The sequence below is a fragment of the Anolis sagrei genome, chromosome 2, assembly GCF_037176765.1.
Source record: "Anolis sagrei isolate rAnoSag1 chromosome 2, rAnoSag1.mat, whole genome shotgun sequence".
Lineage (NCBI taxonomy): Eukaryota > Metazoa > Chordata > Lepidosauria > Squamata > Dactyloidae > Anolis > Anolis sagrei.
The window spans coordinates 17,741,542-17,768,148 of NC_090022.1; the positions used below are offsets into that span (position 1 = coordinate 17,741,542).

At 44.1% G+C, this 26,607-nt stretch overlaps 2 protein-coding genes across 2 annotated transcripts; both read left to right on the forward strand.

Moving 5' to 3' along the window:
• Positions 1 to 1,639: 1,639 nt before the first annotated feature.
• LOC132765701 (E3 ubiquitin-protein ligase TRIM11-like) lies at positions 1,640 to 15,275 on the forward strand. Its single transcript, XM_067465426.1, has 5 exons — positions 1,640 to 2,023; positions 3,519 to 3,710; positions 5,403 to 5,425; positions 12,757 to 12,875; positions 14,376 to 15,275. Exons 1-5 carry the CDS (start codon positions 1,640 to 1,642, stop codon positions 14,861 to 14,863), a joined length of 1,206 nt encoding a protein of 401 aa, XP_067321527.1. The 3' UTR covers positions 14,864 to 15,275.
• A 7,628-nt stretch (positions 15,276 to 22,903) lies between these two features.
• Positions 22,904 to 25,381, forward strand: LOC137096323 (zinc finger protein RFP-like). The gene is made up of 2 exons (XM_067465478.1): positions 22,904 to 23,327; positions 25,169 to 25,381. Exons 1-2 carry the CDS (start codon positions 22,938 to 22,940, stop codon positions 25,268 to 25,270), a joined length of 492 nt encoding a protein of 163 aa, XP_067321579.1. The 5' UTR covers positions 22,904 to 22,937; the 3' UTR covers positions 25,271 to 25,381.
• The last annotated feature ends 1,226 nt before the right edge of the window (positions 25,382 to 26,607 follow it).

Genomic DNA, 26,607 nt, shown 5'->3' on the forward strand with positions numbered 1-26,607 from the left:
GCCTGAGAAGGTCAACTAAAATGATCAAGGGTCTGGAGAACAAGCCCTATGAGGAGCAGCTTCAAGAGCTGGGCATGTTTAGCCTGAAGAAGAGAAGGCTGAGAGGAGACATGATAGCCATGTAGAAGTATGTGAGAGGAAGTCATAGGGAGCGAACTTGTTTTCTGCTGCCCTGGAGACTAAGGCGCTGAAAAATGGCTTCAACTGGGTTGTTGTAGGTTTTTTCGGGCTGTATTGCCATGGTCTAGAGGCATTCTCTCTTGACGTTTTGCCTGCATCTATGGCAAGCATCCTCAGAGGTAGTGAGGTCTGTTGGAACTAGGAAAAGGGTTTATATATCTGTGGAATGACCAGTAAGACAAAGGACTCTTGTCTGCTGGAGCTAGGTGTGAATGTTTCAACTGATCACCTTGATTAGCATACAATGGGCTGACTGTGCCTGGAGCAAACTTTTGTTGAGAGGTAATTAGATGTCCCTGCCTGCTTCCTCTCTGTTGTTGTGCTGTTGCAATTTTAGAGTTTTTTAATACTGGTAGCCAGATTTTGTTCATTTTCATGGTTTCCTCTTTTCTGTTGAAATTGTCCACATGTTTGTGGATTTCAATGGCTTCTCTGTGTAGTCTGACATGGTGGTTGTGAGAGTGGTCCAGCATTTCTGTGTTCTCAAATAATATGCTGTGTCCAGGTTGGTTCATCAGGTGCTCTGCTATGGCTGACTTCTCTGATTGAAGTAGTCTGCAGTGCCTTTCATGTTCCTTGATTCGTGTTTGGGCAATGCTGCTGCGTTTGGTGGTCCCTATGTAGACTTGTCCACAGCTGCATGGTATACGGTAGACTCCTGCAGAGGTGAGAGGATCCCTCTTGTCCTTTGCTGAACGTAGCATTTGTTGGATTTTCTTGGTGGGTCTGTAGATAGTTTGTATGTTGTGTTTCCTCATCAGCTTCCCTATGCGGTCAGTGGGTCCCTTGATGTATGGCAGGAACACTTTTCCTCTGGGTTGATCTTCCTCTTTATTCTCGTGGCTTGTTCTTGGTCTTGCAGCTCTTCTGATGTCTGAAGTGGAGTCTCCATTGGCCTGTGGAGCCCAGTTGAGGTGGTTCAGTTCATCTTGGAGGAGGTGGGGTTCGCAGATTCTTTTTGCATGGTCTGCCAAGGCTTTAATGGCGCTTCAAACCTCAAGAAAGAAGATTCCACCTGAACATGAGGAAGAACTTCCTGACTATGAGAGCTGTTCAGCAGTGGAACTCTCTGCCTCGGAATGGGGTAGAGGATCCTTCTTTGGAAGCTTTTAAGCAGAGACTGGATGGACATCTGTCAGGGGTGCTTTGAATGCAATGTTCCTCCTTCTTGGCAGGGGATTGATGGCCCACGAGGTCTCTTCCAACTGTAGATTCTAGGATTCTATGTTGCATGTGGCCTTAGAGGCCTAGTAGAAAAGCAATAGAGAAATGCTTTAATTTTTTTAAAGAAATGATGGAAGTTTTAGTAAATTTGATGCCTTAATTCTAAAAAGGAATGTTCATTGTCCCCCTAGGTCATGTCCTCTTTAAGGCGGGCTGATTTCGTAGTGCTGAGTGAATCATTTTACTGGAAATGCTCAGTCAGAAAGTGAAAGTAGGTTTTTTTTCCAACTCAGGCATGGCTGCTGCTGAGAATCCCTGGGAAGAAGCCATTTGTTCCATCTGTCTGGATTATTTCAAGGATCCTGTGACCCTAGAATGTGGGCACAACTTCTGTGGAGCCTGCCTGACCCAGTGCTGGGAGAAGTCGGCCAACACAGATGCCTCCTGCCCTTTCTGCAGAGAGAAAGTTCTGCAAAAGAATCTGAGAAAAAACTGGCAGCTGGCCAACATTGTTGCAGCAGTGAAGAACCTTAATCCAAACTATGAAGGAGAAAAGGGGGGAAAGCAGGAGCCTCAGAAAAATGACTATGAAGATGATGAAACCTATACATCTCTGCTGGACAAGGAGCACCAGGATCATAGGCTCATCGCATTGCGGCATAATGCTCCAGACTGCAAGGTAAAAAAAAAAAAAAGATTTTATGCAATTGGATGTAGAAGGAAATACTTATAGAAGCCTCCTGGGATGTTCGCAGTAGATGCAATCATATTATAAATCCTTAAAAACAAACTAGAAATAATAATTACTTGCAAGAAGAGGTGTAAGGACCATTATCTCTCTATGTATTGTCGAATACTTTCATGGCCGGAATCATTGGGGTGTTGTAGGTTTTTCAGGCTGTATGGCCATGTTCTAGAAGCATTATCTCCTGATGTTTTGTCTCCATTGAGGGCAGGCATCCTAGCTCCAACCTTCAAGACAACAGACAAGAGTTCTTTCTCCCACCTTGGACATTCCACAGATATATAAACCCAGTTTGCCTAGTTTCCAACAGACCCCACAGCTTCTGAAGATGCCTGCCATAGATGTAGTTGAAAAGTCAGGAGATAATGCTTCTAGAACAGTGGTTCTCAACCTGGGGTCCCCAGATGTTTTTGGCCTCCAACTCCCAGAAATCCTAACAGCTGGTAAACTGGCTAGGATTTCTGGGAGTTGTAGGCCAAAAACATCTGGGGACCCCAGGTTGAGAACCACTGTTCTAGAACATGGCCATATAACCCAAAAAACCTACAACAACCCATTCTCTCTCTTTCTCTTTCCCACAGAGGTTCCTTTATAATTGGTTGATGTGATCGGACTGTACAATGCAATTTATTCACTCCCCCCCCCCCCCAAGTTTTAGTAATCTCAAGTTACAAATAGCTCAGTGATCAAGAGTATATATAATCTTCACTGATTTCATCCTTTTGGGACTTCTCAGGGCCCTTCCACACAGCCATATAACTCAGAATATCAAGACAAAAATCCCACAATACACAGCCCTTGTAAAACACACAAAATAGGAAAAGACTAGAATTTTCCTAATTGTTGAGGCATGAAATTGTTGGCAATTGTGAACCGCTCTGAGTTGTCTCTGGGTTAAGAGGGGCAGTATATAAATGTGGTAAATAATAAATAAATAAATAAATAATTTTCAAAATCCATCTTTTAAAATGAATATTTCAGTGTTTGTAAGGACAGTGCTTGTTAATTTTTTAAAAAAATGCAGAGGTAATTAAAATAGGCCTCCTGGTAGTGTGTCGGGTTAAACCGCTGAACTTGCTCACTGAAAGGTTGGTGGTTCGAATCCAGAGCAGGGTGAGCTCCCGTTGTTAGGCCCAGCTTCTGTCAACCTAGCAGTTTGAAAACATGCCAATGTGAAGAAATCAATAAGCACCCCTCCAGCAGGAAGGTAACGGTGCTCCATGAAGTCATGCCGGCCACATGACCTTGGAGATGTCTAAGGACAACGCTGGCTCTTAATGTCAGGGGAAAACCTTTACCTTTACCTTACCTAATATCTGTTCCAGTTCTGTCTTCTACTTGGCCATCATAACCCTTTCTACTTTTCCACCTCAGCAACCCAATCCTAATCTGAGACTTATTTCCTTCCCTTTCCTTCTGTTTACTGCAGAGCCAGGAAGATGCAGAGATGGAAAAACTCTTAGGAGAAATCACACGAGGGTGTTGGTTTCTGGAAAAGCTGAATAAGCATTTTTGGGCACAGATAGAAGAGATGAAACATTGGATGGGAGCAAAGAGAAATGACGAGGAACTTTCCTCTCTGGAAAATCTCATCCTGAAGATGCAAGATGAACTCCTGCAGGTAAGACTGGACAAAACAAACCTAGCCACTTGCCAATGGAAAGCAATACAAAGGTTTTGTGTGTATGATGAGAATCCTTGTCCTATCTGAAATGCTTTTGGCCAGAAGTGTTTTGGGTTTTTAATTTTTTTTTGTAATATTTGTATTTGCATATATGTAAATAATGAGGTATCTTGGAGATGGGAATCAAGTGCAAATATGACATTCATCTGTGGTTCACATACACTTTATGCCGGTGGACTGAATATATTTTTATCCAAAATGTTTTGTTTTAAATAATTTTATGCATGAAACAAAGTTTGTCTACACTGAACTATTAGAAAGCAACAGTATCACTGTCTCAGTCACCCGTGTGAACTATTACAGTTTTTGGAATTTAGATTTTCAGATAAGAGATGCTCAACCTGTATCAAGGCCCACAACATATTGATGAGAAGGACTACAATACCATCAGTGCCTCCTTTTGGTGTCTGGCCCCTTCCACACAGCAGTATAAAATCCACATTGAACTGGATTATATGGCAGTGTGGACTCAGATAACCCAATTCAAAGCAGATATTGTGGATTATCTGCCTTGACATTCTAGGAGCCCTTCAATGCAGCCATGCAACCCAGAATATCAAGGCAGAAAATCCCACAATATCTGCTTTGAACTGGGTTATCTGAGTCCCCACTGCCATATATTCCAGTTCAAAGCAGACAGGGCCGTAGCCAGAAAAAAAATTCGGGGAGGGTTGAAAATTTCAGGGGAGGGGGGAGTTTTGAAAATTTCAGGGGTTGAAATTTTTTGGGGGGAGGGGGTTGAAACCTGCCTCCTAGTTCACGCTGAAGCAAAGAGCACAGCAGGGGGCAGAGCAGCCTTCAATAGCCTGCAGCTCCGCCCCTGTCAACCACCTCCACCAAGTCTGGCCTCCTTAATGAGAGCATTCAACACTCCCCCCCCCCCCCAAACTTGGTTGCTTCGCTACATCGGATATTGCTGCAAGTAATGGCAGTATGAATAAATTGTCAATATTTACTTGAGATAGTGCTTGCAGTTCTGGAGGGACTCTTAATTTTTTGCATCTCATAGACTTAGCATGGGGATTTGGTTAACCAGTTAAAATTCATGAGTAAACCAGGTTTATTTTTTTTAACCTGAAAAATTTGGGAGGGGGGTTGAACCCCTAAAAAAAACCCCTCGCTACAGGCCTGAAAGCAGATATTGTCTGAGGGACTGTGAACCGGGCCTCTTTTAAAAAGGTTTGAGGACCCCTGCTTTCTACTTTACAATGCCTGTTGAAATCTGGCTTTGAAAACCTTGTTTCCATCCTAACCAAACAATGAGACCAACTTTATGTAGAATTTTTCAAAAACTTGCAAGGTCAGCAGTTAAGCACAAAGAATGAGATATATTCACCAAAGAGCATGCACTGTTTCCAAACTATCCATGTCACACTTGTTCTGCCCCTACATTTTTGTCCTGTTCTGGTGCTCTGGCTGTTATTAGCAGATGGTTTGCAACATGGGTTAGAATATTTTGAACATGTTCAACTTAACACAAATCTCAGGAAACTCTTGTACTACTTTTTTTTCTTTATTGCATTTTCGCATCTGCCTATTTTCAGTTCAGGAGTTCAGAGAGCCTTCGTGTTAGGAAAAGAATGGATTAGGTCAGCAATAATGTTGCTCTTCCTCTTTTCTCTCCTCTAGGTTGCAAAGAGCCTTCCACAGAGGTAAGTTGATCCTAGTCAGTTGTGTTTAGTGCTTCCTAATCCTGGAAGAGGCCGGATATAGCAGGTAGACACCGTGATCTTCTGATATTCCAAGGAAGACCGAGGAGGCCATAGATAAACATATTATCTTGCTTTTTGAACTTATGGCACTCCTGTCCTGAAACTAGTGCCACTGGCACAATGAAGACTGTGTCACAAAAGGCTGGAGACTTTCCCCTGACTACTCTTGTTAAATTTATTTAATCAGCAATATTTATCCCCAATGGAACACTCCTTTTGTATCTTGAAAAAAAAAAAGCAATTGTCGGGTTTCTCTCTCTAATTGCTATTGGGATTTGGTAGTGCAATAGTAATTTTGGCATTGGGAGTAACAGACAGGGAGGCACATGGACTTTGGCTGAGCTGGTATTGCCTGTTGGCAGAGCATGGTCTTCTCCCAGGATATTTCTAATGGATGCCTGGTTGTTGCCTGGTGTTTAACACAGTTTGATGGCACCAGGGGGCAACTCTCAACCAGTCAGGATGCTGGAGGTCTGGAAAGAAAAATTCAAGGATTCCTTTTTCCCAGCTGCAAAACTGCATACAGATAGACCTCTTACACCCTGTTTCTCTAGTCACTGATTGTCAGAGATAATGCATCCTGGCACTCTCAAGTTGAGGCAGGACAGGTTGAGATGAGACATTGTGCCATGCAAGAACACACAATCGGAACACTCCTGGCAGATGGCCATCCAGTCTTTGTTTAAAAGCCTCCAAAGAAGAAGACCACATCCCACTCTGAGGCGGCATATCCCACTATAGCATTCTGTTAAGGAACACTCAGAAAATGAAAGAGCATGAAAAGGATGGAAGAAATTATAAAACAACAAAAATGTGAGCATTGTCTATTGGAGTCAGGTACTTAGTGCTTTGTATTTCTAGGTGCAAAAATTACTGCAGTAGCCAGGGAATCAGAAGACATTTACATCTTGGGAGGAGAGCAATGACCAATCTCGATAGAATAGTGAAGAATAGAGACATCACACTGGCAATGAAGATCCGCATTAAAGCAGTGGTATTCCCCGTAGTAACCTACGGATGTGAGAGCTGGACCTTAGGGAAGGCTGAGCGAAGGAAGATACATGCTTTTGAACTGTGGTGTTGGAGGAAAGTTCTGAGAGTACCTTGGACCGCCAGAAGATCCAACCAGTCCTTACTTCAGGATAAAGCCCGAATGCTACTGGAGGGAAGGATATTAGAGGCAAAGAAAAAGTATTTTGGCCACATCATGAGAAGACAGGAAAGCTTAGAGAAGACAGTGATGCTTGTGGAAAATGGAAGGAAAAAGGAAGAGGAGCCGACCAAGGGCAAGATGGATGGATGGTATCCTTGAAGTGACTGGCTTGACCTTGAAGGAGCTGGGGGTGGTGATGGCCGACAGGGAGCTCTGGCATGGGCTGGTCCAGGAGGTCGCAAAGAGTCGGAAGTGACTGAATGAATAAACAACAACAACAATACTTAGTGCCCTTAAATGGCATACAAAAACATCACAACCATTTCTTGAAAGTTCTTGTTAGGTTGAAACTACTTCAGAAGATATCAAAGAACCAAAGAGAGAGAAAGAGAGACAGAGAATTGCAAGTGTGTCTATGGCCCCTTCCACACAGCTCTTTAAAACTACAGTGAACTGGATTATATGGCAGGATGGACTCAGATAATTCTGTTCAAAGCAGATATTGTGGATTTTCTGCCTTGATATTCTGGGCTATATGGCTGTGTGGAAGAGCCCTATGTGGTGAAATCAGGTGATTCCATTATTGTAAGCATGGGATTTAAAGCACCCTGTTTTTAAATGTATATCACAGAATGTCTCAAAATATAATTTATCCACAATATCACTTTTAATATCATCTCTGATTACCCAGCTAGTGCATCCTGACACCATCGACTTGAGGTAGGTTATGGAAGGCATCACTGCAGCCCCAAAATCACATCCTGTTGTAACAAAGGCTTGCCCAGCATACCTTATCTACAGGACTCACGCTGTAGAGGCTTAAAAAACCTTGGGTCAAGAAGAGATATATTGGTTTAAAGAAATTTTGCACTTTGTGAAAGAATTTATTTAGGAGTGGGAGTGGGAGTGGGAGTGGTTGTGTTGGAGGAAAGGAAAGGACAGGGCCTTTTCAGTGGTGGCCCCTGGCTATGAAACTCCCTCCCAAGGGATATGAGATCGGCCCCTTCCCTCCTGACTTTCTGAAAAAAAGTAAAGACCTGGCTCTTTGAGAATGCAGTGGAATAGATAACACGGAACAATGAATGATGAACATGGCATGGCCAGTCGATGCTACTGGATAACGTTTTTAACAAGATGACACCGATGATTATATGCTTTAACGGTTTTTATTTATGTTTTATATTGTAATGTTGACTGTTTTTAATGGCACTTTTATGAATGCCTGACATTGAATTGTGCCAATCTGTAACCCGCCTTGAGTCGCCGTATGGCTGAGAAAGGTGGGCTATAAACAGGGGCGGCCCGTCCATTACTCGAAGTAAGCGGTGGTGGAATACTTTTTTTGCCAGGGGGCGCTGTTCTGTCCTTAGGCCACGCCTCCTCCTGCAGGCCCCATGCGCCCTCCACAGCCTTCTAATGGAGAAGCGCAGGCCCCGCCCACTAGGCGAGAGGGAAGTCCTCCCTCCACGTGCTGCCAGGAGGGAGGCAGCCAGGCTCTTTCGCTTTCCCTTTCCTTCCCTGCAGCTGAGCCTGGAGCCCTCTCAGGGCAGCAAGGAGGCCTGGTCAAAAGGTACTGCAAATGTCATCTTTTGTACATGCCTCCCCCAAACCCCTCTAGTATTTGGTAATGGAAGCCCTATATGCCAAGCCCTATTGTTGGTGGAGCTCAGAATGTTCTTTGGTGCTTGGTAAACTGCAATTCCCAAATGTCAGGGTCTATTTTTCCCAACCCCCTCTCCAGTATTTTCTGTTAGTCATGGAAGTCCTGTATGCCAAGTTTGGTTCAGTTCTATTATTGGTGGAGTTCAGAATGCTCTTTGGTGCTTGGTGAAGCATTCTCACCTGATGTTTCACCCACATCTATGGCAGGCATCCTCAAGAGGCTGTGAGGTCTGTTTGTAACTAGGCAAGTGGAGTTTGTATATCTGTGGAATGTCCAGGATGGGAAAAAGAACTCATGTCTGCTTGAGGTAAGTGTGAATGTTGCAATTGGTCATCTTGATGAGTATTTAATGGCCTTGCAGCTTCGAAGCCGAGCTAGTTGCTGCCCAGGAATCCTTTGTTGGGAGCGGTTAACTGGCCCTGATTGCTTCATGTCAGGAATTCCCCCCCCCCCCTTTTTTAGTGTTGCTCTTTATTTATTGTTCTGATTTTAGAGGGTTATCTTAGAGGGTACTGGTAGCCAGATTTTGTTCCTCTGAGGTTGCCTGCCATAGATGTGGGGAAAATGTCAGGAGAGAATGCTTCTGGAACATGGCCATACAGCCCAGTGATTCTGGAACATGGCCATACAACTCAGTGATTCTGGCCATGAAAGCCTTCCACAACACATTATTATGTTTATTTATACCCTGCTTTTTCTCTCCCCAAGAAGACTCAAGTTGGCTTAGATTAAAAACATTTCAGTACAGTTTAAAATCCACAAATATGCAAACATTAAAATGGAATTAAATATCATTGGTATTTTAAAAATTCAGTTAAAATCCATAAAAAACATATCCAAAACTAAAAACTGCAGCAGACCCTGACTTGATCTTTAAAACCTTTTAAAGCCTGCATTAGATTACCAAATGTAATGTCCCTTCATACACACTGCTTTATATTAATTTCCCCAGTATTCCTTTATCTGATTTGTCATCAACACACTTAATGGACTGCAAAAATATGATCCTGTGTGATTCCTTTCCATTGCTGGCCGAATAGTTTAAATTTGGATAATATTTTGACTTTGATATTTTAGCAATTACATTTTGCAGCAGTGTCTTTTGGGTTGCTAACTCTTGTCCTTCCACTTATCCTTCCATCAGTTCCAGGGCTCAATCCCAACTGCTGGTGGACGAGGCACTATGGAGCTCTATATTTATATTTCCACAGTACAGAGTGGCAAAATCAAAGACTGCTTTGGGATTTTTTTAAAAAAAAATGTTTTCAAACCATGGATGGTTGAAGCAGTGGTTGCAGAACACCAACTGTGTAACACTGTCACTGTACGAGTAAAGCAACAACAAAATGCTCCCCTGCCCTTAGGTGTATAATTTAATTAAAACATGACACAAAGGCAAAGGGATGCCAGTGTGGGAAGGGATGAAGGGCCTGTCCAGACAGGCCCTATATCCCAGGATGTGATTGCAGGTTTTCTGTTTATCCTGGATTATCTGGCAGAGTGGACTCATATCATCCAGTTTAAAGCTGAAAACCTGGGATTTATTTATTTATTTGTCATGTCAGAACAACCAGTCAAATTATGTTACATTTCTAACAGAACAAAGCAAAACAAGCAGATTACAAAATTTGTGAGTATGGTAGTTGATTAAATGTCCTTTGATCAGTATCTGGCCACTTGGAGTGCTTCTGGTGTTGCCGCAAGAAGGTCCTCCCTTGTGCATGTGGCAGGGCTCAGGGTTCATTGCAGCAGGTGGTCAGTGGTTTGCTCTTCTCCACACTCGCACGTCGAGGATTCCACTTTGTGGCCCCATTTCTGAAGGTTGGCTCTGCATCTCGTGGTGTCCGAGCGCAGTCTGTTCAGCGCCTTCCAAGTCGCCCAGTCCTCTGTGTGCCCAGGGGGGAGTCTCTCATCTGGTATCAGCCATGGGCTGAGGTGCTGGGTTTGAGGCTGCCACTTTTGGACTCTCGCTTGCTGAGGTGTTCCAGCGAGTGTCTCTGTAGATCTTAGAAAACTATTTCTAGATTTAAGTCGTTGACGTGCTGGCTGATACCCAAACAGAGGATGAGCTGGAGATGTCTCTGCCTTGGTCCTTTCACTATTGGCCGCCACTTCCCGGCGGATGTCAGGTGGTGCAATACCGGCTAGGCAGTATAATTTTTCCAGTGGTGTAGGGCGTAAACACCCTGTGATAATGCGGCATAGGGCCTGTCTGGAAGGGCTCCATGGCTTCACATGCCACCTGTTTCTCCAAGGCCAAAGCAGTGGCAGTTGGATGGAAGGAGGGCTCTTCATCTGCTTCTGGGTCAAGCACATGCAAGAGCAAACTTCAGCCCTCCAGGTGTTTCGGACTTCAACTCCCACAATACCTAACAGCCGGTCTAGCAGTTTGTAATGTAATACAGGTTGAGTATCCCTGATCCAAAGTGCTTTGAACTAGAAGTGTGTAAATCACTTTGAGTCCTCCTGAGGGTGAGAAAAGCGGTATACAAATACTGTAAATAAATAAAAATGTTTGGGATCATGGGATAGCTGTTTACATACACAATGACACATTTCAAAGATAGCACCCAAGATGAAACACAAAAGAGGCATGCACGAGGCCTCTTTTCCCACGTGCCCGGCAATGCCGCTGCGCATCCCTCTCTCGGCATTAGGAAATGTGCGCCCTGCATCGCCCTCCTTCTCCATGCACTTCCTAACGCTGGGAGAAGGATGCACACTGGCGTTGTTGTCTCCCTTGGCCTGCAAGGAGGAGGAGGAGAGGAGGACAACGTGCGCACTTGTGAGGGAAGGATGGAGGGAGAGCATGCTCCCTGCATGAGGGCTCTTTTTCCGTGCGCCTGGTAATGCCTGCGCGTGTCCCTCTCCCGGAGTTGCAAAGCGTGTGGGGGAAGAGAATGCAAAGCGCATACCCAGGAGCCGATGGAGCACAGGGCCTCTTCTCCTGTGTGAAGAGGGGCAGCATTGCAAGTGCCTCTCCAGGCAGCTGTGCCATCACCCCTCTCAGGGCGGCAAGGAGGTTTCTTCATGAACGGAAGTGACTGAAGGTACTGCAAATCTAAATTATTGTACATGTTTCCCCAAAACCCCTCCAGTATCAGAGTCTATTTTCCCCAAATCCCTTCAGTATTTTGTGTTGGAACTACATCAACACTGACAAAGAAACAACAAGAAATACTATTTACCCACAAGCATTAAGAAATTACATATATTAGAAACCAACTTTCTTATTACTTTCTTTTCAAGATCACTAGACTGGATCACAGCAACGCGTGGCAGGGGATGACTAGTGTGTGTGTGTGTGTGTATGTATGGCTGGCATGGGCCAACTTCAGCCCTCCATGTGTTTTGGACTTCAATTCCCACAATTCCAAACAGCCAGTAGGAAGTCCTAAATACCTGGAGGGCCAAAATTTGTCCATGCCCCCATAGATAGATAGATAGATAGATAGATAGATAGTGATTGGTTTTGGGGGAGGGGGGGGGCGCGCCAAAATACTGTTTGCTTACCATTGAAAATTACCTAGGGCCGCCTCTGGCTATAAATATAGTAAATAAAAATATAATAAAAAGGAAGAGCTCCTCTTGCCACAAAAGGAGGAAAAAGTGTTTAGAGAACACCGCACTCAAGCAACAAATGGTGTAAGCATTCCCAAGTTTTGCCAAGAAAAAGCAAAAGCTCACGACCATAAATGCTTTTGTGTAAAAGAAAAATCTATATTTTTTGCTCATTGATTCATTGCCATTAAATGAATGCTCATGCTTTCATTGCCATTTGGGCCACTTGAGAACCAAATGCCCTGAAGACATCTCCACCCAGTTCTATAAACCATGTTCTTTCTCTCACATATATGATTTTTAAGTCTTTCTGGTATCGAAACAAAGTTTCTGTCTAGTTTTTTAATGTTACCAGCAAGAATACCTTCTTTTTCTGTCATGTGCTACTTTGGCAACAATTTAGGAAGAGAAAAGGAAAGGAAAGACAAAGTCTTTCTGTTCTTTTGGTCTTTCGGTGCTTGGCTTTGGTGTTTTGGAAGCCAAAATTAGGGGGTGGGAAGGGAAATCTCCACAATGTGTATAGCAAATCTTTGGGAGTTTTCTTCCTCCTTTAAATTCCTTTATTTTGCTGCACTCAGGCCCCTTCTACACTGCCATGTTGTTCATTCGTTCAGTCACTTCCGACTCTTTGTGACCTCATGAACCAGCCCATGCCAGGGTTCCCTGTCGTCCATCACCACCCCCAGCTCCTTCAAGGAGCTGGGGGTGGTATATAAAATCCATATTATCAGCTTTGAACTGGATTATATGGCAGTTGTGGACTCAAATAATCCAGTTCAAAGCAGATCACGTGGATTATTTGCTTTGATAATCTGGATTATATGGCAGTATAGAAGACGTCTTATAGATTCTGGGCTGGATTGGTGGCAAGTTAACTTTGTTTTTCTCTACTAGGAGTGAGAAGAAGCAAACCTTTAAGAAGTCAGTGGCTTCCCCTCCAGACCTGAGTTGGAAGATCCAGGAGCTTTGTGATCAAAATCTTGATCCAGCCACTATTATGAAGCAGTTCCAAGGTAAAGGAGTCTGTCTGTTCTTTGTATTGGTCCTGACGGGAATGTGGGAAGCTCTGGTTTTTGTTCTCATCACACCTTGGACAGAGGTAGTGGGGCTTTTTTCTCCATAGCCCAGACACCATTACTTTCCACCAGAAGGGCCCAGGCACAGTTTTGTTCTGGGACAATATGAGATAGAAGCAGGCAGGTCAGTTTGTGAAGTAAATATAGGACTATATTTATAGGTCTAGGACTGTGAGATGTATCGGCGAGTAATGCATGCAGATTTGAATAGGGTGGCACTGCACCTATTATTATTATTAATAATAATAATAATAATAATAAAGATGAAACGATACAAGGATTTAAAGATCGAATTGCAAAGACTCTGGCACAAGCCAATAAAAGTGGTCCCAATAGTGATTGACACACTTGGCCTACATTTAAAAACAATCAGCGCTGACAAAATTACCATCTTTCGGCTGCAATTGACAAAGTTTTGTGGAAAAGAAAAAAGTTTGGATTATTGATGTACCAGGTGACAGTCTCATTGAGGGAAAACAACAGTAAAAACTCAGCCATTATCAGGACCTCAAAATTGAACTGCAAAGGCTCTGGCCTAAACCAGTAGAGGTGGTCCCAGTGGTAATTGGTGCACTGGGTGCCGTGCCAAAAGATCTCCGCCGGCATTTAAAAACAATAAACTGACAAAATCACTGCAAACTGCAAAAGGCCACCTTACTTGGATCTGTGGGCATCATTCGAAAATACATCACACAGTGCTAGACGCTTGGGAAGTGTCCAACTTGTGATTTTGTGATACGAAATCCAGCATATCGATCTCGTTTCCTGTGACATACTATGTTTTTGTGTCAATAAAATAATGATGATGATGAAAGGAGATTCCATCTGAACATGAGGAAGAACTTCCTGACTATGAGAGCCATTCAGCAGTGGAACTCTCTGCCCCGGAGTGTGGTGGAGGCTCCTTCTTTGGAAGCTTTTAAACAGAGGCTGGATGGCCATCTGTCAGGGAAAAAGCATGTTGAGAACAACTTCTTAAACAACAAATAAGTCCTTACCTCAGGTAAGGATTGCTACATATGCATTAGATATTGCTCATGCGCAGTATTCCTGCTTCTTGGCAGGGGGTTGGACTGGATGGCCCATGAGGTCTCTTCCAACTCTTTGATTCTATGATTCGATGATTCTATGATGATGATGATGATGATGATGATGATGATGATGATGATGTTTGATTATACCTCACTTTTTCTTCCTACAAAGAGACTCAAAGTGGCTGGATCAGATCCAATACAAACATGATTTTTCCAGTCCAAGCTTTATGGCATTATTTACTGCAGACATGGTTCTGCACCCTATAGCTCTTTTCAGTCCAACAACACTCTTCTGAGGTGATATCATGTGTGATTTCTATGATAACATTTTTTGTGACAGTTTTTCAGCTTCTTTGGCTTCTCTGTGATTGTCTTCATCTCCCGCTCTCTTTGTCTTTAACAGGAGCTGTCACTCTGGATCCAGACTCAGCACCTTCCTTCCACTTCCTGTCTGATGGTCGTAAAAGTGGGAAATATGAAGCTGAGCCTCAAGACCTGCCTGATAATCCTGGGCAATTCAGCAATCCCACTTACATGTCAGGGATCAAGGGCTTGACAACACGTTGCCATGCTGAGGAATATGCTATGGGAAGGGAGGGAATCTGGCCTGGGAAGATGGCCACCAAGCCTCTGAGAGGAAAAGGCCATCTTCTCATTGGTCCTAAGGAACGGATTTGGCCTATGGGCAAGTGGACAGGTATCTATCCTGATACCAGTCTCCCTAAGAACTCTGGTCTGTATTTAAGTGAAAAGACCAAAAGAGTCCAACGTTATATGAGCGGTGCTGCAGGCCAAGTGGGCCTTTTTGATGGTGAAATGGGAGCCCAGATTGATGCAATCTCGGAAGTCCCATTCTCCGCAGTCTCTGTCCTACCGTTCTTTTACATGTAGGACAAGGGATACATCGAAAGCTCACTTCAATGCAGGCAATGTTATCTCACAGACCTTATTCTCTAAACCAGGGTGATAATAGTATCATGGTTTAACTGATCTTCAAAAATCCTTTTTGGGTTTATTTTTAAATATTTTTATGCTTTTATAGACTGTTTTCTTCCCTGAGAGTTTATGATAGGGAGCAGGCTTGAAACAGTTTAATAACAAGCATAAATAATACTGTCGGTGTAAAACAAGAATTTAAGATTCAGCTGTATGGTGATCTACTGTATTTTAGTGAGCCTGAGCAGCTCCATCTTGAGAATATTTGCCATTTCTATGTTGGGTTGTTGTAGGTTTTTCCGGGCTATATGGCCATGTTCTGGAGGCAATTTTTCTCCTGATGTTTCGCCTGCATCTAATGGCAAGCATCCTCAGAGGTAGTGAGGTCTGTTGGAAGTAGGAAAAATGGGTTTATATATATATTCCTACTTCCAACAGACCTCACTACCTCTGAGGATGCTTGCCATAGATGCAGGCGAAACGTCAGGAGAAAAATTGCCTCCAGAACATGGCCATATAGCCCGGAAAAACCTACAAAAACCCAGTGATTCCGGCCATGAAAGCCTTTGACAATACATTTCTATGTTGCCTGTGTTATTAGTGAGTTCTGCCATTTGTGCTATGCTAGAAATGCTGAAACCGCAATATGATGTGCCCAGGGCCAGTAACTAGAAGGTATGGTTACATAAAGTACTAGACCCTGAGAACAACTTCTTAAACAACAAATAAGTCCTTACCTCAGGTAAGGATTGCTACATATGCATTAGATATTGCTCATGCGCATAACTCTGTATTAAAAGATAAAGGTTTCAATCTTTATAAAATATTGTATAACATACTGATGCTTGAAAAATCTATCTGAACCAGAATGTATTCATGCCCTTCCACACAGTAGCTATAATCTGGGAGATAATTGTTTAAAAAAAGGTGGGGGGGGGGTCAGATGACGTGTGAGCTAAATGTGCACTCAATCACAACAATGGAGGGAAAACTCATTTGAAAAAAGTCCTCCTTTATCCCGGTTCTGGGCGAAAAAAGTGGATTTTCCCATGACTGCGTGACTCTGCAGTCATGTAAAGTTCGAGATTTCCCTTTTTCCCCTTGTGGAGACTGCTTCCAGCCCATGTCACAGAGATACAGCTGATTTCCAGAGAGGAGGAGACTGATTACAGGTCTCTGGATATATTTATTTAAAGCTTTATAATATTAAATAGATTGTGAATAAGCAATTGGGGAAAGAGGGAAATCCAGCAATTTTTTAAAAACCCTTTGATACTATAGGTCTAAACTAGGTGTTGTAAAATAACTGGCAATGACCTGCCTGGTACTGGTGATAGAGAGGAGAGCAAACCCTTTTGTATTGTCCCTTTATTTTCACTGCTAAATACATTTAGCATTGCCAATTCTAGATGAAGAGTAACATGGTATTTTATCATCTTGATCATTTCTGATTGAGTATCCTGCCAGGCACCTGCCTGGGATCTAATCACATTTCGATATAATCTGTTTATATCAGTATGCATCCTGCATTTTTTTAGGACTTGATGCATACTGTATTCAGATGAGATACAGATTCTCTTCATCGTGCCCAATTCACAAACTAGGATGCGGTGATGCAATGCCTGCTGACCTGAAGACCTGAAGGTCAGCGGTTTGAATCCTCAAGATGGGGTGAGCTCCTGTCTGTCAGCCCCAGCTTCCCATGTGAGGGCATGAGGGAAACCTCCCACAGGATAGTAACACATCCAGGCATTCCCCGGACGTCTCTGCATACACCCAGTTCTCTCACACTAGAAGCGACTTGCAGTATATTTTCAAGTCACTTCTGACACTATACACCCCTCCCTGATTATTACATTTTGAAAACGTTGTGTGTTGACTATGGAGGTCTGGCGCCTCTCAATCTGTTCAAATTCCTCCATATGTCGCTTTTAATTTTCTTCCTCTAATATGCCACAGTAACATATCCTGGAAGTCTTGGACTACTGTTTTCACATGATTTTAGCTGACAAAATGCATACTGATTTTCTGATCACATGTAAAAGCAGCACCTCATATATCACTTTATTTCTACCTTTCCACTTTTAATAACACTCTTCTATAACAGAAAAACAATGGTTGAAGGTTGTCCCCATCTTTGCTGTGTAAAGGTAATAAATATGTCCCAATATTCCTTCAATTTAATCAATAATTTCTCCTTAATCAACACTGTCCATTTGTCAATCTCTACTATTTCATATATTTTCATCAACATCAGCATAGATATTCCTTGCTGCTGCAATCATATTTAATAGTCATCTTCCATGTTTCTTTTCTAATTGGTCATCTAGCATCATCTAGCATCCCCAACAAATACAGTTCAGGTTTCATACATGTGCACCTGAGTCCAATATTTCTGCGCTTTTTACAAGACCACCACCCATGGTACAGTGTCCCAACAGTTTTCTCACATTTCGAACCATTTCTGGATCTACTTTTATGCATTTAAACACGTTTCTTTCCTTCCTCTTTGCCCATGCCTGCTATAGGTGGAGAGAAACAGTTATTTAGGTTTATGTGAGAAGAATACCTGACTCTGGTTGTTGTAGGTTTTTCAGGCCATGTTCTAGAAGCATTCTCTCCTGCATCTATGGCAGGCATCCTCAGAGGTGCAGGCAAAATGCCAGAAGAGAATGCTTCTAGAACATGGCCATATAGCCCGAAAAACCTACAACAACCCAGTCATTCTGGCCATGGAAGCCTTCGACAATATCTGACTCTAGCATTTGAGAAGTTGGCATTGGCATCTCTAGAGTTTAACCCCCCGTCCCCCTTGCCAGTTCAATGTGGTTTGAGGATAGTAAAGCGCAGGCGATAGTGAGGATTTAATTAAAGAGGGCTATAGCATAGTTCGGAGCCCCCTATGGCACAGTGGGTTAAACCACTGAGCTGCTAATCTTGTTGACTGAAAGGTTGCAGGTTCGAATCTTAGCAGCGTGAGCTTCTGCTGTCAGCCCCAGCTTCTGCCAATCTAGCAGTTCGAAAACATGCAAATGTGAATAGATCAATAGGTACTGCTCTGGCGGGAAGGTAACGACGCTCTATGCAGTCATGCAGGCCACATCCCCTTGGAGGTGTCTACAGACAACGCCGGCTCTTTGGCTTAGAAATGGAGATGAGCGCCAACCGCCAGATGAGCACCAACCCCCAGAGTTGGACACAACTGGACTTAATGTCAGAGGCTGGGAGGGGGGGGGACTTGAGGGGTTCACCCCCCCCCCCGAAATTCTCAGGATGGTCCGTGAGAAGGTCTTACTAGTACATTATTTAAACTGTTATGTTTATTCATATCATTATCGGACCTCCATGCTCAATATATCCCATATGCATGGGGGTATTGGGATAATGATACAAAAGGTTTGCTAGGGTAGATCCTGCGCTCCCCCCCCCCCCCCCGAATCAAAGTCACCCTGCTCCGAATCAAAATCTTGGTTACAGGCCTGGTCAGGAGAAAACCTTTATCTTTACCTATAGCATAGTTGGAAGAGGAACATCCCTCTGTCCTTGTGAGGAATGTACTGGTTTGAACCAAGGCACTTTTGTTGCACCCATCAAGGGAAAGGTGTGCAAATGGCATCCGAAGGTACAGAAAAAAAGAAATAACAAGATCACATTTCCTCAGAAGCAGGTTCCAGAAGAGGGCTGCTCTCATCCAAACTGTGAAAGTCTCAGGAAAGTTTCATGTGAATCAAGAAAGGAAAACATGGTTGTATAAGCTATGTCTCTATTGACACAGGCAAAGAGGAACCTGTTATCACTAAAACCAGAGCCTATAAAGAGAAAAATAAACACAAAGGCTGACTGGCTCAGCAGGACAAACATGGATCATAAGGAGTGGTATTCACATGCAGAAATGTGTCAGAATTTCTCAAGATCTGCTTGCCTTTCTGGTCAACAATCAGAGCCTACAGAAATTATTTCCCTCAGTTCAACACTCAGGCTCATATCTGGATGTTTTCCCTTCATTGCTGGAAAAACAACATTGGGCTTACCAATGAAATGCTTCTTTGCTGCAATTGAGGCAGAAACATCCTCTCCACCCAGAACTGAGGTGATTGTAAAACGCTTTACAATCAAGGACACCTAATCACCTCTCAACAGAAGATTGCCCCAGGCACTGCCAGCCAATTAAATGCTAATCAAGGTGGTCAGTTGAAACATTCACACAGGGCCGTAGCCAAAAAAAAATTCGGGAGGGGTTGAAATTTTCAGGGGGGGAGGGTTGAAAATGTCACGGGGGGGGGGGGGGAGGGTTGAAACCTGCCTCCTAGCTCACGCTGAAGCCAAGAGCACAGCAGGGACAGAGCAGCCTTCAATAGCCTGCAGCTCCACCCCTGTCAACCACCTCCACCAAGTCTGGCCTCCTCAATGAGAGCGTTCAACACCCCCCCCCCCCAACTTGGTTGCTTCGCTACATTGGCTATTGTTGCAAGTAATGACAGTGTGAATAAATTGTCAGTATTTGCCTGAGATAGTGCTTGCAGTTCTGGAGGGACTCTTAATTTTTTGCATCTCATAGACTTAGCATGGGGATTTGGTTAACCAGTTAAAATTCATGAGTAATCCAGGTTTTTTAAAAAATCTGAATCATTTCGGGGGGGGGGGTTCGAACCCCTAAAACCACCCCCTCGCTATAGGCCTGCATTCACACCTAGCTCCAACAGACAAGAGTTCTTTGTCCCACCCTGGTCATTCCACAGATATATAAACCCATTTTCCTAGTTCCAACAGACCTCACTACCTCTGAGGATGCTTGCCATAGATACAGGCGAAACGCCAGGAGAGAATGCCTCTAGAACATGGCCATACAGCCCGAAAAAAGTACAACAACCCAGTAAAATGCTTTGTTTTTTTTTTAGCTTTCTTCTATTTGTTCCTTATTGTGTGAGTTCTGGGTGATTTGTTTCATCTTGGCTGTACCACAGAAAGTCTGCTTCCTCCCTGACAGAGCCACGAGGAGGCTAAACACATTACGGAAAGTCCCTGCCTCCATCACTAAAATGAAACATCTCAGCAGTAAGAAGTCGTCCTGTTTGTTACACTGCAGTCTGGACAAAAACAGTTTGGACAGGTTTTAAGTTTACATACTTTACTTAGGGCCCTTCCACACAGCTCTATACCCCAGAATATCAAGACAGAAAATCTCGTATATTATCTGCTCAGAACTGGAATATATGGCAGTGTGGACTCGGATAACCCAGTTCAAAGCAGATATTGTGGCATTTTCTGCCTTGATATTCTGGGATATAGGGCTGTGTGGAAGGACCTTTAATCCACTCACAATTTAGTGGCAATCAGTACAAAATTGTGATATATTCCACTGTGTCTTTTCATAAGCTGTAATGTGAGGCTCATGACTGAGGCCCCTTCCACACAGTTTTATAACATTCACACTGAATGGGAATTATGGCAATGTGGGCTCAGGGCCCTTCCACACATCTCTATATCCCAGAATATAAAGGCAGGAAATCCCACATTATCTGAGTATGGACTCTAATAATCCAGTTCAAAGCAGATATCGTGGGATTTCTGCCTTGATATTCTGGGATATAGGGCTATGTGGAAGAGCCCTCAGGTAACGCAGTTCAAAGTGGATATTGTGGATTATCTGACTGAAGGCATTGTTTTATATGTTTTATTGAATGTATTTTAATAGTCTCATCCATAAATAGTCATCTGAGCTGTTCCAATGTTCACTTTCGTCTAATAACGCATTTGTCTGTTGCATTAGATTCCAAAGGCTTGTTCAAATAGCCAAGTTTTCACTTTTTTCCAGAAGGTCAAGAGGGAGGGGGCTGATCTAATATCCCTGGGGAGGGTGTTCCACAGTCGAGGGGCCACCACTGAGAAGGTCCTGTCTTTCATCCCAGCCAGTCACGCCCGTGAAGAAGGTAGGGCCGAGAGCAGGGCCTCCCTGAATGATCTTAAACTCTTAGATGGTTCATTGGGAGAGAAACGTTCAGATAGGTAAGCTGGGCCGGAACCATCTATAGCTTTATAGGCTAAAACCAGCACTTTGAATAGTGCCCGATAGCAAACTGGCAGCCAGTAGAGTTGGTGTAACAGAAGGGTTGTATGGTCCCTGAACGGATATTAGATCAGGTCTTTTTTCGATAGAGTTACAAGCTGGGTAGATGCGGGGAATGTCGTAGATGTAGCGCACCTGGATTTCAGTAAGGCCTTCGACAAGGTCCCCATGACCTTCTGGCAAGGAAACTAGTCCAATGTGGGCTAGGCAAAACTACGGTGAGGTGGATCTGTAATTGGTTAAATGGACGAACCCAGCGGGTGCTCACCAATGCTTCCTTTTCATCTTGGAAAGAAGTGACGAGTGGAGTGCCGCAGGGTTCTGTCCTGGGCCCGATCCTGTTCAACATCTTTATTAATGACTTAGATGAAGGGCTAGAAGGCATGATCATCAAGTTTGCAGACGACACCAAATTGGGAGGGATAGCCAATAGTCCAGAGGACAGGAGCAGGATTTAAAACGATCTTGACAGATTGGAGAGATGGGCCAAAACTAACAAATTGAAGTTCAACAGGGACAAATGCAAGATACTCCACTTTGGCAGGAAAAACGAAATGCAAAGATACAGAATGGGGGACAATGCCTGGCTTGAGAGCAGTACATGTGAAAAAGATCTTGGAGTCCTTGTGGACAACAAGTTAAACATGAGCCAACAATGTGATGTGGCGGCAAAAAAAGCCAATGGGATTTTGGCCTGCATCAATAGGAGCATAGTGTCTAGATCTAGGGAAGTAATGCTACCCCTCTATTCTGCTTTGGTTAGACCACATCTGGAATACTGTGTCCAATTCTGGGCACCACAATTCAAGAGAGATATTGACAAGCTGGAATATGTCCAGAGGAGGGTGACTAAAATGATCAAGGGTCTGGAGAACAAGCCCTATGAGGAGCGGCTTAAGGAGCTGGACATGTTTAGCCTGAAAAAGAGAAGGCTGAGAGGGGATATGATAGCCATGTATAAATATGTGAGAGGAAGCCACAGGGAGGAGGGAGCAAGCTTGTTTTCTGCTTCCCTGGAGACTAGGACGCGAAACAATGGCTTCAAACTACAAGAGAGGAGATTCCATCTGAATATGAGGAAGAACTTCCTGACTGTGAGAGCCGTTCAGCAGTGGAACTCTCTGCCCCAGAGTGTGGTGGAGGCTCCTTCTTTGGAAGCTTTTAACCAGAGGCTGGATGGCCAACTGTCAGGGGTGATTTGAATGCAATATTCCTGCTTCTTGGCAGAATGGGGTTGGACTGGATGGCCCATGAGGTCTCTTCCAACTCTTTGATTCTATGATTCTAATGCCACTCTGCTGAACAAAGTGTTGCTGTCTCCTGTTGGACCATTTGAAGCTTCCGAACTGTCTTCAAAGGCAACTCCACGTGGATTAATTCGGGTTTGTCCAGGACATCATCTGGACAGCCCCCCTTTTATTGCGGATGCGCCCTGAGTCTACCTTCAGATGTGAGATTTTCTGCCTTGTAGGGCTGTGTGGAAGGGCCCTCAGAGTGTGGTGGGGGCTCCTTTCTTGGAGGCTTTTAAACGAAGGCTTGATGGCCATCTGTTTGGGAGGCTTTGATTGTGTTTTTCCTGTATGGAAAGGGGTTGGACTAGATGACCCATGGGGTCTCTTCCAACTCTATTAAGGTGTTTAGCTGCCTCCCTCCCACTCAGTGGACAGCGGACTGGCAACTGCAAGTGGCTGTAGACAAGAGCTGCAGGCTTAGGATAGAGCTGTGTCTCTCCTCCCGCCACCCAGTGAGTGGAAAATTGTCTATTCCCAATACACAAATGCTTTAACAACACGCTTGTAGTTTTACTTAATCCCTGGTGCCTCGTTTTTTCAAAGGAATGCCTATTTCTCTGAATCCGCCCCCCCCCCCCCCGATTATGTCCTCTTAAAGGCGGGCTGATGATTTTACTGGAAATGCTCAGTCAGAAAGTGAAACTAGCTTCTTTTTTTCCCTAACTCAAGCATGGCGGCTGCTTCTGCTGCTGAGAATCCCTGGGAGGAAGCCATTTGTTCCATCTGTCTGGATCCTGTGACCCTAGAATGTGGGCACAACTTCTGGGATACCTTCCTGACCCAGTGCTGGGAGAAGTCGGCCGACACAGATGCCTCCTGCCCTTTCTACTGGGCAAAGGTTCTGCGAAAGAATCTGATAAAAAATTGGCAGATAGACAACCTTGTTGCAGCAGCGAAGAAACTTAATCCAAGATATGAAGGAGTAAAGAGGGGAAGGCAGGAGCCTCAGAAAAATGACAACGAAGACAATGAAACTACCATCTCTGTGGAGTATGACAGATCCAAGGAGCAACATGATTATAGAGTTATTTCTCTGGGGAAGGCTGTTCAAGACTGCAAGGTAAAAAAAAAAAAACACACACACACACACAACTTGTTGAGTTTGATGAGGGAAGGGAATACCTGGGGAAGCTTTCTGGGAAAGCGTTTGGCCAAAGACTATGGAATCCTGGAGTTTGTAGTTTTACACGGTTTATAATAATAATAATAATAATAATAATAATAATAATAATAATGGTGCTCCATGCAATTGGCAATTTGGTCGCTCATTCTTCTGCTTTTTCTAAACCCAGCTTAACAATAATAATAATAATAATAATATGTATTGTCGAAGGCTTTCATGTCCGGAATCACTGGGTTGTTGTAGGTTTTTTTGGGCTGTATGGCCATGGTCTAGAGGCATTCTCTCCTGACGTTTCGCCTGCACATTGGCAAGCATCCTCAGAGGTAGTGAGGCCTGTTGGAGCTAGGCAAAAAGGTTTATATATCTGTGGAATGACCAGGATGAGACAAAGGACTCTTGTCTGCTAGAGCTAGGTGTGAATGTTCCAACTGACCACCTTGATTAGCATACAATGGCCTGACTGCGCCTGGGGCAAACTTTTGTTGAGAGGTAATTAGATGTCCCTGACTGTTTCCTCTCTGTTGTGCTGTTGCAATTTTAGGGTTTTTTTAATACTGGTAGCCAGATTTTGTTCATTTTCATTGTTTCCTCCTTTCTGTTGAAATTGTCCACATGCTTGTGTATTTCAATGGCTTCTCTCTGTAATCTGACATGGTGGTTGTGAGAGTGGTCCAGCATTTCTGTGTTCTCAAATAAAATGCTGTGTCCAGGCTGGTTCATCAGGTGCTCTGCTATGGCTGATTTCTCTGGTTGAAGTAGTCTGCAGTGCCTTTCATGTTCCTTGATTCGTGTTTGGGCATCGCTGCGTTTGGTGGTCCCTATGTAGACTTGTCCACAGCTGCATGGTACACGGTAGACTCCTGCAGAGGTGAGAGGATCCCTCTTGTCCTTTGCTGAACGTAGCATTTGTTGGATTTTCTTGGTGGGTCTGTAGATAGTTTGTATGTTGTGTTTCCTCATCAGCTTCCCTATGCAGTCAGTGGTTCCCTTGATGTATGGTAAGAACACTTTTCCTCGGGGTGGATCTTCGTCTTTATTCTCGTGGCTTGTTCTTGGTCTTGCAGCTCTTCTGGTGGAGTCTCCATTGGCCTGGAGAGCCCAGAGAGGTGGAGTCTCCATTGGCCTGGAGAGCCCAGTTGAGGTGGTTCAGTTCATCTTGGAGGAGGTGGGGTTCACAGATTCTTTTTGCACGGTCTGCCAATAATAATAATAATTTTATTTCTTACCCACCTCTCAAGGTGGGTTGCAACATAACACATAATGATCTAAAACATTGTATAAAACACACATTTCTTTTTGGCCTCAAGGTGCCAATCATTCTGGGCATGGCAGTCCAGTCAGGGATAAGTAAGAGAGGCAGACATCTGTTGGGGGTGCCTTAAATGCAGTTTTCCTGCTTCTTGGCAGGGTGTTGGGCTGGATGGCCCATGAGGTCTCGTCCAACTCTTTGATTCTATGATTCTACAAGTTTAAAATTTGTACCTTCCCTGCCAAAGAATGTTGTTGCCTCAGCAAGGATTCCATAGCTCTGAGACATGGCAGTTAAAGTGGGGTCAAATTGCATTCATTTTGCATTGTAAATGCACCCATTATGAGAAATTATCTGAAGAGGCACCCCCACTGGAAATTTGTACTGGCTGCACTTGGAGTTAAACTGTATATCCTAGCCTGTAACTTGTTTTATAGTTTTGTTTTGTAGTCTTAACACTTACTATGACCTCCACAACCCAGTTCTAACCTGAGACTCATTTACTTCCCTTTTCTTCTATTTACTGAAGAACCAGTGTCCCCGCACGCAGCGGAGACTCCTGCCTTCAAATTGGTCTGAACCGCAGCAGGGAGTTCCGCAGTTCCGGAGAATCAAGTTTGGGACCAACTGATGAAATGTGCCCCAACTGGCAGTTCAAAACTAGGACTGCACTAAAACCTTCCCTCACTTTCCCCTCCTTACTTTGTAACAATCCCTCAATAAAAGTACTTGAACTTTGCAACTTTAGAACTTTTCCGCTTGATACTTTGTGTCCTTTTCTTGCCTGAACCTCTACCAAATATAAAATAAACCCTCTTCCAAGCTCCGGAGACCCCCGGGACGCCGATTCTGCATCAGCCAAAACCGCAGATACGGAAACCTACCTATCAGACCCCCGTATCCGCCAAAATAACAAAATGGTGGATCGGCTCCGTTTTAATTTTATATTTTTCTACAACTAATTCTATGACTAACTGCTATCTTGATTTTCTCGATCTGGACCCCGATGCCCGAGAAATAATTGTTTTATTTTAAGTAATAAATCTGAACAGGGAAACAGCTGATTGTCAAACTCGGCCGGCTCTGCCAAGGCAACCCATTCTTCTTGCTGCCGCTCGCTCCTGCATGGCCCCGCCACCGGGGACTCGTTGCCACTGCCCCGGGAGACCTTGGGGAAGGGGCCGGGCAGGAGACCCGGTCCTCGGACGAGAGTTGCAGTCTCCCAAGGACGGAGCGACGGGACCTTGCTTCCTTTGGAAATCCAGCTTCAGCCAAGAGAGAATAACTTTCTGCCGATCGGCCAGAGCCACAGGCCGACCCCTGCTTCTGCGATCTTCAACTGGGAGTTTGGGATTTCTAGTTCTTCTTAATAAAAGAAATAGATATTTCAATAAAATGATTGGGGGCGGGGTGGGTAGGGATTGTGTATGATGCTATGAAATAACTATGTAGAAGAGATAATAGTGCATGAAATATTACTTGTTCCCCCTTCCCCCTGACCTTTGTCCCACAAAAAAATGATGTGACCCGGAAATGCTCGAGGGAGGACCCCTGCCTCCCTCGAAACTCATCTTTGACTCATTCTGCATGGGACAATAGCCATAATGATTCCCTTATCCCATTTTCTGCGCATGTCTGATGAGATAAGGGATCGTATGGGACTCTGGGAAAAAAGAACTATATTCACAAAAGGTCTGCTGCCGATCCTGTTGTTTGCTTCACCCAAAACCCATCAAGAAACAGGAAAATCTTTGTTTGCAAAGATCACACCTTGCCAGCCGAGGACAAAGCCTCGCATTCCAGCTGGCTGGCAACTCCTAAGCCCATCATTTCCCTCCTATTGTCCACGGTCGTCCCGCCTTCCGGCTTCTGATTCGTCCATCTTCAGAAGCGGTAGAAGAGTGCTGATTGGCCTACCAGAAGGGGCGGAACACGCTGATTGGCTCAGAGGCAAGGCGGGCCACCAAG